Source organism: Gymnogyps californianus, chromosome 1, assembly GCF_018139145.2.
Source record: "Gymnogyps californianus isolate 813 chromosome 1, ASM1813914v2, whole genome shotgun sequence".
Lineage (NCBI taxonomy): Eukaryota > Metazoa > Chordata > Aves > Accipitriformes > Cathartidae > Gymnogyps > Gymnogyps californianus.
The window spans coordinates 191,540,056-191,554,414 of NC_059471.1; the positions used below are offsets into that span (position 1 = coordinate 191,540,056).

General features: G+C 35.6%; 1 protein-coding gene across 1 annotated transcript in view; it reads right to left on the reverse strand.

The window, feature by feature from the left end:
* CTTNBP2 (cortactin binding protein 2) overlaps positions 1-14,359 on the reverse strand; it is an 89,897-nt gene that overhangs the window by 13,263 nt on the left and 62,275 nt on the right. Inside the window, exons 9-17 of the mRNA XM_050914589.1 lie at positions 13,086-13,203; positions 10,348-10,623; positions 9,395-9,490; positions 8,894-8,973; positions 7,685-7,771; positions 7,502-7,601; positions 4,011-4,163; positions 3,554-3,741; positions 412-590 (exon numbers count right to left, since the gene is read on the reverse strand). Coding sequence (XP_050770546.1) covers positions 412-590; positions 3,554-3,741; positions 4,011-4,163; positions 7,502-7,601; positions 7,685-7,771; positions 8,894-8,973; positions 9,395-9,490; positions 10,348-10,623; positions 13,086-13,203 — 1,277 coding nt within the window. The remainder of the gene's footprint in view (positions 1-411; positions 591-3,553; positions 3,742-4,010; positions 4,164-7,501; positions 7,602-7,684; positions 7,772-8,893; positions 8,974-9,394; positions 9,491-10,347; positions 10,624-13,085; positions 13,204-14,359) is intronic.

The following is a 14,359-nucleotide window of genomic DNA, read 5'->3' on the forward strand; positions in this document are numbered from 1 at the left end:
ACCAACTTTTCAAGCTCAGAATTCTTGAATCTTATTTTGGTCTGTTCGCTAGTGAACAGGTTTCTTTACAGTGCTGTCTTGAAATGAAGAACAAAACCTTTAAAGGGTTGAGCAATATTAGCCATTCCAGTACAAGTAATATTTTGCAACCTCTGTGTCAGAAAATAACTGAAAGATCACAACAAGGCTGACTTTCAACCAGTGTTAGACACCTAGTTCCCACTTGTGTCCTTCAGAATTGCCCTTCTAGTAATTAAATATCAAACAAAAGTTTAAAACTTTCATTAACTTCTGCTAAAATACTTACAAGGTTGCTGAGTCAGATGGGGTTTGGGAGAAACATAACTATTACATTTGTAATAAGTATCTAGTTGGCACTGAACAGTGTCAAACAGGAAACAGAAATCTTACTTCACTGTAGCTTGGCCATGCCCTGGCACCACAGGACAAGAGAAGAAATGTTTTGGCCCCATAAGTGCTTCAGGTGCTCCTAGACGTGATAAACAAGAGTTCAGCTGCTGCCAAACAGCAAGAATCCAGTCTATGATCTTGCACACAGGATCACATGGAGGAGGTACTTTGCCTCGGAACTGCAGAGAGAAAAGATGTTTGACATGACATAAAACCTCTGCTGCAAACACTTCCCTTGAAACCCCAAGAAGGCTTGGGGTTTTTTTTTCCTAGTATATTGCTATTACAAAAATCAGGAACAGTCAAAAACTGGTCAAACCTTTTTATGGAGTATATTGAAGTCTTGTTGTATTAAGACTTATTTCCCCAACTACATTTTAAAAGATATCTCCTTATCAATAAATTGACATGCCTCTACTTTCTTGTGGGAAACTGAGACACAAATTTGGCAGCAATGCTTTTTCTACGGTATTTAAGATTAGGATTACAAGAGATACCTACCATATCCTATGCAATGTATATGATATAAATAAGACATATAAAAGAACATACAATAACACTGAACAGGAATGTCTGATCCAGGCATGGTCTCAGTGGATTTCCATATTGATTTCAGATTTAGTAGCAATGAAGGAAAGATGCCTTCCTCTAAGACTTATATTTTTTAGTATGCCTTGTTAAAGGCAAATTATTTGGTGCCAGAAAATCTTCTATTTCATCTGACTCCAAATTACAGTCTTCATCATCCTAATCTTAGGATTATCCTCTGGAACAGTTTGAATTAAAGGAAGCATTAAAAAATGCAGTAGGGATAGTATTTGCCAGCACTGAAGCCAGAGCTTCTTGACAGAATCTACAGGTGAACAATATAAACTTAATGTAGAAAAACATTTAAACTGTTCCCATATATCCTAAGAGTCCAAAATAAGGGGAAAAGCACTTTTCATCTGAAAACCTGAATATTAAGGCACAAACAAGGTATCAGAATACAGAGCAAGGATCTTTGAAATAGTCTATTGTTCAAACAATAAATGTGCTTTTACTTTCCCTTAGATTTTTATAACATTAATCTTTCTTCTATTTTTAACTTTGGAATCCACTATTTTAAGCCCCACACCAACGGGCATTTGATTTTGCATATGGTACATGTATGTATTCAAAAAAAAAAAAAATTATTAGCACACTGGGCATTTTTATTCAACCAACCCACCTACTTGCCTATAGACAATTGCTACCCTCCTCATCCTTTGCAGGATTCTGGAAACCATTCATACCCTCAACCAGACAACCACTCATAATGGTTCCAGCTTACTATGTCTGTACGGACTCAAAGATTTAAAGCACATGGGGAAAAAGGAAACATTGTTTCACACAGAAAAAAGTACTTATAAATATGCACCTGAAAAAAGTAATTTAAGAAAAGTAATCTATTAAGAGTTTCATTGATATATTTCACATGATTCTTTTTTTTATATTCTGTATTCCTCTTCTTGCTATTAAAGAATACCTAGGAATGTTTCTGAATTTCCTCATTATCGTAACTGAAATGTTCAGTTACCACACATTTCCTCTTTAGAATCTCTTTGAATCAGTAAGCTTTTATAGACGAGAACTGTGGCACAGGGTACAGGAGATGACATCCCCAAGGATAACCAAGATACATAGAGCTGAACACTGAGAACCGACAGTAGGTCTGTTGTCCCAGACCAGGACTCTTTACTACTGACAGTTTTTTCTATTCCTAGAACAATCTCCCTTTTTAAGCCTGTTCAAAACTCTGCTGCCAAGATTATTTTCCTTTGCAGCTGTTTCAATTAAACTCCTCCTCCCAACATCTAACACTGCCTGACTGTCTGAAATAGCTGCTATCACACTGGGATGGTTTTCTTCCAAATAACTTTCAAAATTCCACAATTCTGCTTTTGCCCACATCTTTCTTTTCATTTCCCATCCTCCATTTATTTATTCATGTTAAAACAGACTTCCCATCTTTATTCTCTTTTGGACTTTTGTTCCAGCTTCAGCAGGCCTATTGGCTCAAAACAACTTCCCTACTGATATATTTTCACCCCTCTTCCCTCTTTGATTTGAAAATCATGAAAACTCTTTTTGCTGCTTAAAACTTAGACAAGACACACAGGACATATAATTATCTTCTTTTAGATATATAGAATAAATTCCTCGAGAAAGGGATTTTACGCTTGCTAACAGATTCTTACTATCATGCTCACACAGAAGATGAAAAAAATTACTGAAGGATGTTTTCATACAGCAGATAAGCAAGTATCCACAGTATCACTATTTGCAGCCAACCTGTGTGTTTATGCTAATCAGCCACGGCCACACACCTTCCTGTATGAGGTCAAGCACAACATTTACAGATATGCAGCCCGTATCTTCCCAGAAATGAATGCTTTTTTCCTGAAACAATGTCCTGGTTTCAGCTGGGATAGAGTTAATTTTCTTCTTAGTAGCTGGTACAGTGTGCTTTGGATTTAGTGTGAGAATAATGTTGATAACACTCTGATGTTTTAGTTGTTGCTAAGTAGCACTTATCTTAAGCCAAGGACTTTTCAGTTTCCCATGCTCTACCAGCAAGCAGGTGTGCAAAAAGCTGGGAGGGAGCAGAGCCAGGACAGCTGACCCGAACTAGCCAAAGGGATATTCCATACCATAGAACGTCATGCCCAGTATATAAACAGCGGGGGAGTTGGCTGGGAGGGGTGGATCGCTGCTCGGGCATTGGTCAGTGGGTGGTGAGCAATTGCATTGTGCATCACTGTTTTTTTGTTTTGTTTTGTTTTTCTTTTTTTTCCCCTCTTCTTTTTTTTGTTATATTCCTTTTCATGACAATTATTATTATTATTATATTTCATTATTATTATTGTTAGTATTATATTTTACTTTAGCTATTAAACCGTTCTTATCTCAACCCACAAGTTTTACCTTTTTTCCTGATTCTGCTCCCCATCCCAGTGGGAGCAGAGGGGAGTGAGGGAGCGGCTGCGTGGTGCTTAGCTGCTGGCTGGGGTTAAACCATGACAAAAAACTTAGTTATCTGCTCAGCTTTTGACATTACCATCATACGTATTTCACAGACCTGGTGATGAACAAAATTGCTGAAGCCGATTCAAGTTCTTACCTTGTTTATAACTTTTCTTCTTAAAAATCTTTGAAGCAAGCCACGCATTGGCTCCCCATCCCACCTAAGTTGAACCCAACGGAAATGCTGCTGAACCAGCAGGTCAGAGCCATGAAGATGACACTTTGCGATTGTCCCCAGTAAAAAGCAGTTCTCATGAAAGTAAAAGGCACCAGAAACTCCATTTTCTAAAAATGAACCATAAGACATTTTACTGAAATACTCAAAGCTTTGACGTGATTTCATATAAAAGCAAGAAGTAGTGACATAACTAGAAAGAAAAAAAACCCACCATAAATTAGCCTTAAAACATGCTATATTTGGTTAAGAACAACTGTTTGCAATAAAATATAAAAAATGAAAAAATTACATTTTTCTCCTGTTCCCTGTTTGTCATGTATTATAATACAACTGTACTGTAGTAAAAACATTTCTCCATCCCAAATTCTTTAAATACCTCTTTGAATAGTGCAAGGATTTTCCGAACTCCGATTCTCAAGAGGTGCCAGAAAATCTCCCAGTAATTCAGATAAAGAAGCTCTCTCCAGATTTTCTAAAATCACAATGGTTGTCTTGCTTACAGGAGGCTGTTTAACTGGGACCAGACAAGCTGAAATATAAAAATCCCGTTAATGTCTACTTACGAAAATTGACTTTTATTTATGTATACAGCTTTTACTGCTACTAATGCAACAAAGGAATTTTTTATTTTTTGCCTTTTAACTTGTTCACAGAAGCAGACAGAGTGTATAATATGTTCAAAACTGGAAGCATAAAATCAAACAATGAAAAGAATATCATACTGTACAATAAGAAAAAAAATTGAAAGCTATTACTAAAATAAATTCCTGAAATGGCTATAATGGGATCTTCATAGATAGGAGGGATTTCAGCACACTGAAAATAAATACAACAGAAAAGATAGCAAAGACCTCTGAAAACATTTCTTTCATTTGCTGTAATACATCTTAAACTTTTAACACGTACTCTTTATATCATGTAGTGGTAAAAGGATTCAGAATATTCCATGTTTACAAGAAACTTAATCATGCTATGAGATTGCCTATTTGTTTTCTGCTATCCTCTCTTCAAAACTTCCTTCAATATCTTTAAGAATCATCCAAATAAGCAGAGCTAGTTTGAGGCACAAACAGTAGCACATGAACCTAATAGGCATTAGAATTATATATATAAACTTTTTTCAGATTTCAGATCTTTTCCTTTATTTTTCTTGATTTTAACATCTTATTGCCTAAAAAAGATACAGCCTTTGCATGTGTTCCGGTAACACTAAATCCCAGATGAACGCTTCTGTAATACAAATGTTAAACAAAACACTTGTCTTGAGTATATTGTGCCTTGCCTTGTTTCAGAACTTTTTGAAGGTGGTACTAAAGATGGTTATTAAGGAAAACGATGAGTAATAGGGCAAAACTTACAGCAACTGACTGTAACAGATGATTGCTATTTATTTGCAGCTTCCTGAATATTACTGCCCTGTTTTACTAAGAGGATATAGCTGGATAGCAGGGAGGATAGGTACCTCCTCCGTGTCTGATGGAATCATTTAGAGAGTGGAGGAGAGTGCTCTCCTAGGAGAGGAGATGCAGCAGAAAAATGGGGCAAGAGGCAGGCAGAAAAATGAGAGACTCAGCCAGCAGCACAATGCTGAAATGCAAGCACAGACTATTAAGAAGAGTGTGTTGCTGACACAGAGTAAAGCATCCAAAAGAAGCAGCTTTCCTAAGAGACAGTGGCTAGTAAACAAACCAGACTATGAATGATTCTCTTGCCTGCAGGCCAAACACCAAAGCCTAGCTGACTTCTGACTCAACGGTCTCTTCTTCTCTCCCAGCAATGTGATGGCACTGAAAATGACATGTGGGAATAATCACTGGCACAAGCTAGCCTCCAAACTGTGACCAGGATTTCCTGGGAGAAAAAAACTGACACAGTCTGAAGTTACACCAGGAAGTATGCTAAGAAACAGAATGGAGCACTGCACACCATTGTATGAGCCCATGGGCTGACTCTGCTTTTGTTCATGAGCACAGATGCTGTCAGAGGGGACTGTGCAGAGTTTGTTGCAACCAAGAAAGCCAATGAAAGCTACAGGATGAAAGCATACTTGACGAATAGGCCCCACACTGCAAACGCACAGCAGGTAGAAGACAGCATTCAGTCTCACTCACTGAATTGTAGTTTTTCTATTAAAAAGTTAGTAATTCTAGTTTGTTTGAATAAAACATTTGCTTATGAGATTCAAATTCCTCTTGGTGTTTCTGGTGTGCCCATACTGAGAAGGAAAAAGGTAGGGGCTGATCCTCTCAAAGCTCTGGCTGTCTGAAAGTTTCATCACGGTAGCACATGAGAATGCATCCAGAGGCGTTGCATTGGTACAACTGAAATTGGTACAATTTCAAATGCCTAAAGCCCAGCCTCTTTCGATACAGAAAGTGAAATGTGGCAATTGCAGCTCCTGAAACACAAGGTTATTCCAAGCAGTAATGACATTTACCACGAATGACCATGTTGAATGAGAGGTAAAGTTAAGATCCTACAGCTGTAGAAGAGGCCATAATAATAAAAGATAAAAGCCCAACATTTTTGGATGAAAATGAGGTCTTGCTACCAAGGTTACACTCAAACTATATTGCTAGTTTTTGTCAACAAAAAACCCCAAAAACTAAACACTCATAAAACAGAAATGGAAAAAAAAAAGAAGAAAGCTGCAAAGGAGTGAAAGCAGCTACATAGCTGAGAACTGCTTGCAAACAGCAAAACTGTATTTGAGCCAAAATTAATTTGAACAGTACCAAAGAAAAGGAAGCATCATATCACCCTTCAGGCTCTTATATTATTACTGTATGCATAATATTATATATTATATTATATATTATTGCTATAGTATTTTATATATTATATATTAATGTTATATACCATATTATTACCACATGGTTAACACTATGGCGAAATAAAAGAAATCAAAGTTTGAGTGCATGAGTATGGGCGAAACACAGCACAACCTGCCCATGAAAAAGCCCTTCACAGAAAATATTGCTTTTTCCTTCACTTTTAGCACTATTTATTCCTTTTTTTTACATTCTCCTTCCTACTTCTGACTGACCCATGTGCCCCCATTCTTCTGCTTCCGTATTTAATTTGCCCATTTTCACTGTCATTCATCTTTGGCTACTTTGTCCTTTTTTCACTCTTACCAATTATTCATCGTGAATTTACAAAGGCACAGCCTACTGACCACTCTGAGAATACTTCCTTGTGGAGCACCCAAGTAACAGGACTTTAATCTACATGTAGCTATTCACATCCATTAAGAGAAAACTGTTCATTTTAACAGAAATTCAACTTTGTCCTGTAGTAATGGGTCAGAATACACTTACACACTAACATTTGCCTGCCTGGGTGACAAAATTTGGCTCAGACCCACAAATAAGTATCTAGTAAACAAGCACATATCGAAAGCAAGTGGTCTGATTTTTTAAGAACTCTTTCATTGCTCCTTTTATTCCCAGAAAGGTAATAATTATAGCTTCCCTTCTCATGTCTTTTTTTTTTAAAAAACATTAGAACAGCTGCAATAAGGCAACAATAGACCTTCATTTCTGATTCAGTAGATCTGAACCATAGCAATCAACCTTTAAAGGCTCACAAACAAAGGGAAAAAGGAATGAGACAGAAAAAAAATATTAAGAACTATTGATTTTACTTAAATGGCACGAACTTTTGACAGAGCTCCCTATTGGACTGTCACACTTAGCTCTACCTCAGTTTAGACTCTGATCATTATTCCCCAAGCACCTGGGAAATTATGGGTTCTGTTAAAACACGCCACCCACTATGCAAATTGTTTTAATGTATTTCTTTACTTTGTACCATTAAAAATTTTCCTACAAATTTCCAAAATCAGTCCTGCTGAAATAACCTTACCACTACTGATGAACAGTTCTGCAAGCTGCTCCTTGGAGAAACCAGCATCCACTTCAACTTTAACAATTTCACATGTGGATCCTGCAGCCACTTGCTTTTGCTGTGTTGAAAATTTATAGATTTGGTGAAATAGTGCAAACTCTAATTTATCAACTAAATTACTTTATATGTTTGTGTTAATACCTTCATGCAGGCCGCTATCTGATATGCTATATAGTCTTGCAAACTTCCTTCTGGACCATGGAAAATGACATTATGGTATTGTTCAACCTACAGATAGACAATAAATTATTCTTGAAAGTTCATAGACTTGGATTTTTTTTTTACCTAGATGAGACAATCAGCACCTAACAGACAAAATTCTTTGTTTTGCACTACTAGAGTTGATAATCCTCACTATATGAGTTTCAAAAAAAGCAATATTTGCATACATCATCTTGGAAATATATTGATAAATTTATATCCTAATTTGTAAAACTACATGAAAAGGTACTTTGTTATTATAGCAATCATTAAAACTTGAAAAATTCATATAGGAAGGATGAGTTTAGGCGTCACAAATACCTTCTTGATTTTGAATTAAAATAGATAAACCAGAATGATGTTAAAATCATCAAAGAGTAGTTTTAGTCACTGCTAACTTAAGGACTTAGACTAAGGACTTAATTTCCAGTTGAAATGGGATCATGTTATCAATATGGTAGAATAAAAATGATTTCATTGATCTTAACTGTAAAATTATTTTCTTTCTAAAATGTCAGTAAGGAAATACACTCATATCATTGTGCAATATTGTTGAATACAGCAGAAACCTATGGCATGCAACTGGTCTTCTAATAACATAAAATATTATCCAAGGACACAGCAGAAATTATGCAGATTTTAAGCTAATTCTGATTTGATTAGCAATGTTAAAACAAATGATCTATGAAAGTTAACTCATGTTATCCAATTATCCTTACATCTTGAGGTATTAAATAAATTGTAAGAGTTACAGGAGAGATATATATATAAGCTAATAATAAAATTCAAGTCTCAAATAATTGCTTACATGAATGTTATTCTAATTTACTTTCCCCTCAAAAAGTGGAATGAAATAACTTCGGAAAGAAATAAGATATCACAGAGCTTTTAATATATTTTCTTAAGCAGTTCAGTTAATCAGATGGCAGCTATTTGAAGAAGAAAGTTAATGCCCTCACATGACTAAAGTTATTGGGGTAAGATTTAGGGGGAACTTTATTTTAAAATAACAGCTTTCATCCCAGTTAATGTTTTAGAAGTCTTGACATTCTTTCACAGAGTAGAAGATCAATTTTTTTTAGTCGACACTATTACAGAAGTATTTTTGTGTATAAATAGCATGCAGAGAGAAGCTAGCTTAGTACTTACCAGGCGGAGGTAATTCTGAAGTGTCTGAAGATGGATCATAGATGCATAAGTCACACTATTTAGGCAGCCTTCTTGAGGTCCTTTAAGAAGAGATACACAAATAACTTTTCTAAATCTCTCATGTTTATAAGCATGTATGATGGAGATATATGCTTTTCATGCAGTATTCTACAGTGATCGCCTAAAATTACAGGCTATTCAAATTAAAATGGTGAAGAAATGAAAGGCATTTATCTAGCAACATAGATTCACGGGTATCCATGACATAAGTAAAATGGATACTACTATGTAACTGAAAAAGGTAGTAGGGCTTTTATGTGCCAGCATGTTTTCTCAATGTTGTAGACCCTTTCAAATCTAGTTAAACAATTAATTGGATATGATATTTCTGAGGATCAAGCAACACTGAAGAACAAAACTAGTAGCAAATAATTCTCAAATTATGTATTTCATATGGACTGTATTAACATTCAAAACTGAAAATTATGAATTGAAAATTACCAAACAAAAACACTGTGATATGCTCAGCTCTGTTGTTCTTCAAAAAGTCCCATGGTGGCTGGGAAAAAATCTGACCTGTTGACCATGAAATGTTTCCTGTTAAAAAGAAAAAATAAAAGAGAGATATTCACTGTATTTATATAAAGTGTTCAATGCTCAAGCATATTCACTTGCTTACAAAGATTGTGTGCATACACTGACAAATTTGCCAAACAAACCAGTCCCATGAACTCAATCATACTATTATTTGATACATGACTGAGGATACGAATGTTTTGTGCCAACTGAGACGCAAGTTTAATAGCTAGCCTGTCTTTACATCTTTACACGTAAAATGAAGTAAAATAAGATAGTTTGCCCAGTTTAATGTGAATAGGTTTTTTTTGGGGTGGTGGGCAGGTGGAGGGGCGAAGGGGATTTAAGATGAGGCACATGGATTTTCAGAATTCTATGCAACTGTTACTACTACCACCACATTTTGGCCAATTTCTCATCATTTTAAAGATTTTTCTGTTTTACTTCGATAAGTGAAGTTACATAAACAGGAGTAGTTCTGTTCTACCTATGTTGATGATTTACAGTCTGGATTTACTGTACATGCTGGATGTACTGTAAAGACATAGCGTGGGCTTTGCTTTGAATTGTTTTGTTTCACCTGTAATACAGATCTCTCCTCTGGAGTACTAAATTGAGTAAAGGACTAATTAACATAGGGCCTCATGGTCTCCAAGATGATATTAAAGTGCTTAATGAATTGTACCATACACACAGATAAAAATAAAGAATGTTTTCATGCCAGCACTGTTCAAAGTTTCATAGCTAGTATTGGTCTTTCTTAGTCTAAGCTTTAAAAGATCCAGAAATCTAAAGATATTTTTATCTTACTTACAAGATTTCACAAATTCAAGAAAACCCCCAGTTTTTGCTTTTCTTATTGCACCAAATATTGATACCTAGTTTGACAGATAATATACTGCTTGCACTGAGGCCAATGTTGGATTCTGCAGCACTATTAAATGACAGGTCTTCTAGGCTCCTCCATCCATCAGAAGCGATTGCTTGGAAATGGTTTGTCACTGCCTGACTCACTGCTTTTGAAAAATCATCCCATGATGTCTGTTTGCGGATATTTAAAGAACATATTGTGTTTTCTGTATCAAATTCCTCTGTACCACAATGGGCTGGTTCAATGCCACTGACTGAAATCCTTACAGGTACATTAAGAGCATCTGTTGAAAAACAGAAAAATAAGAATGAGAAAAACTGTAAAACTCAATTAAAAAAATCCTATTATTAAAGACCACTAACATCTAATATTGCAAAAGAAAGCTACAAAATAACTCCTGCTACAGAAAAGCAAATGTTAAAGAGCAGCACAGATCACCACCACCAAATCAGAGCAGTGATGAAAAACAAATATCAAGGTATCTATCTTTTTTTACATTACAAAAAAATCAGTATTATTATGCTTAAATAACAGGAAGCAAGACAAACTTACTTAATCTTTTATTTCCTCTTTACAGACTAATTTCTTATAAATTAAGACAGATGGTAGGTAGTATCTTAATGTTTCAGTTTATTGTGGTTGTGCACACTTTTATTATCAACGCAGAAAGGAATTTTCTGGCACTAGTGCACAAGCGGAAAACACAGCTGAGCCAAATGTCTTTAAATAAAAAGCTAAAAGCTAAGACAGAAAATTCACTTGGAAGTCTATATCTGATTTGCTATAGAATAAATTGACAAAATATTAAAAAAAGAAAGTAAATTTACATGCACATTCTAGAAACAAAATTAATTTAATGGAGTTATTTTAAATCTTGCTCTTTGAAAAATGGAATACAACTCAACAGAAGCAGCAGTCTATATGGCTCATTTAGATGACTAAAAGTGAAAAGAAAACTATCTTCTAACTTCAATGCCAAAACAATCCCTTTCAGAAATTATCCCTGAAATTAAAAATAAGTGCACCACAAAAAAAGATATCAGCTTATTATGAGATCTTGCAACATGATCTTAGTTTTGCTTTTGAGTTCAGAAGCCAAATCTTCAGCTGATACAAACCAATGAAGCTTTTCTGATGTCGGAAAAGCTCTGATTTAAACCCACCAGCCTACCATAGGGAAAAGATTACTCAATGGCATCCTTCAGATGTGGGATTGTGAGAAATGTATCAAAGGCTTGCCCTTCTGATGGCTGGACCTCAGGGAAATTAGCAATGACTATAAGAAATACAGAGGGTTCTCTACAAGGAAACAGGCCCCTAGGACAGAGGTACAGGGTATGCCTAAATTTCAGTGCATGTGACCTCTATGGCATAGCTGGCAATCCTGGCCCTGAGTCTTTCAGATCTGTTGGAGCACATCCTCCTGTCCTACATACATGTAATTCCTTACAGTGGAAACCTTACTGGACTGTGAGGAAGGTAGAGGATGGTACATACACAGCTTACCCAAAATCCACTCTTGGCTTGTTGAGGTGTATACCCAGATGAGAGTGGTGTTTCCAAGCTTCCACAGATCAGATATTGTGGGAGCAAAAAAGCTAATTATGATTGCACTGATGTTAACTACAGGTTTAACAAATGAAAGTGAAGAGAAATGGAGTCCAAAGGTTCTGACCTGATAAAAGCAGCTGGATTCATGATAAGCCTGACCAGAGAAACAGGGTAGTAGGACTGATGAAAATAATACAAGCATCAATTTAACAGGCTACAGATTCAGCCATGAGAAATTGGCTTCAGTCTTATAAAGAAGTAGACCACAGAGGAGTTTCTAATAGAAAGGGAGTTGTGTTCCCCTCTGCACCTACAGTAAAATGGTAAGAACTTAGATATTGTAATAGCTGAAGAGGAAAATCAGAAGCAGCACACGAAGAGCTTCCCTAATTTGTTGATAATCAGTGAACTTGACTACCCACAGACCTACAGCCCACAACACAAACACAAAAAAAGTGAATAAACACAAAGCATACAAATCTACAAATACAATACTTCTGACTATACAGAGAAATAGAAAACGCAGAACTTGTGAGTGGATGGACTAAGTTCTAACTCAAGAAATACACAAGCCAGCCTGCTCTACTGAATTTTGAGAAAACTTACGGAGAAAGAAGATGATGACAGGTTCCAACAGAAGAACAATCTTCTGACAGAAGTTATTGATGTTGGAAAAAAGAAGTTGTTTGATGTTGTCTCTAAGACTTTTTTTGAAGAATAAAACAAACAATTCCCTCAACAATAAACAAGTGACAAATAAAACTATGCTCTAAAAAGAGATTCAGATATGACTAGATGATTGTCATAGCCTGAGGAAATTTGACAGCTATCCACCACTAGAGTGATTTTTCTGCAAGAATTTGAGGAAAGGATAAGAAGAGGATAATAGCTTTGGAAAAAGTAATTACTAATATTAAATTTAGAAATTTTAAGAAAATATGGATATTTGCACACATACAATATATACCATCTTTTCAAATGGTTTAAAAACAAAGACATAAGTCATTTAATAACCTTCAACAAAATTTTATCATATGCTTTTGCAAAATTTGTAGACTAGAAACTTGTGAGGTTAAGAAAACTTAATTTTGTGGTGCCAAAAAAGTGACAACTACCCTTTTAATATTTCTCATTTTTGTCTCACAAGCTCTTTACTAAAAACATTTTTATATGGTGCTGATAGCATTTACTTACTTAAGTTTTCTAGGAGATGTTTGCAATCATCAGTAGCAACATCATGCAATGTTCGATTACACTTATCTTTTCTCTCAGCCTCTAGTCCACCATGGCTACAAAGGATTTCTAGACAGTTCTGCAAAGGTAAGAACTGCATTATTTACTTGTCCATTTGCTGCATTAAAAAGTTCTACCAATACGCAGTTAGACTCCTAATTGAAATTCTTACACATGCATTTCCAAAGGTAGTCAGCTATGGAGTTTCTACATACAAGCGTCAAAATGATGTTCCTCACAGAGTTGAAAACCAGGAGTAAAAATATTTTATAGTAGACTTGAAAGTCTCAAATCAAGATTTTGAAAAAGCAGAACATACGCAGCCAGGCTTGTACAGTCTCCAAGCATCAAGTGCTGATCAGTCAAATTGAGAAATTCTTAACATCTGGCCACTAGTTTAGGTATTCACATAAGGAAATAGAAGCCCAGTTATGCATCCTGTTTTGAACATCTTGGCCTCAATGTTCAAGCAACACGAAAAAAGCAATTCTAAAACTTAATACAGTCTAATTAATGAATCTATTCAGATGGCAATCCATAAAATGAGTTTTCACTTTGCAATTCACCAAGTAGGAGTTTCCATCATGCCTGACATCTGAGTGGGACACAGCAAAAGAAAAACAATCATTTTAACATCACCTTGCAAGCCTCTTCTTTGGCAGGTAAACCTGAATTTCTGCAAGCATGGTAACAATGCAGTGAAATAAAAATGCATTTTTATTAAAGTCAGAGCACAAACATTTTGTGGATGCTAGCAACGTGATGCCTTCTTAAAATTCAAAGGCTTAAAAAAGAGTCATATGCTCAACAAAAGAAAAAATTCATTAGAAACAAGCTACTAACAGATAAATTTGGATTGGTACAATCATACTGTAACATGAAAAAAATATTAATTATATAGATCCTCCCAAACTAGCATGGGGAAAAAAAAAGCCCTCACAAAACTACATTCAAATGTTGATTGATCAGTGATCAGAAGACTGATTAAGTCCTGATTTCTAATGATCATCCATTCAGGAACAATACAGGTGGCCTTCATGAAAGCTTTCTCATCCTCAGACATACCTTTCAAGGACAGATACGTATATTAAAAAAAGACACCATCAGAAATTATACTAGTTAATATTGTATTGATAACCTCTGGGGTTAATCATAGCGGAGAAACCAAATCTTGAAAACACAGAGAAGGAGCTATTAAGTATTTCGATTCAGAACAGTGGCTTGTTGCAGGTTTG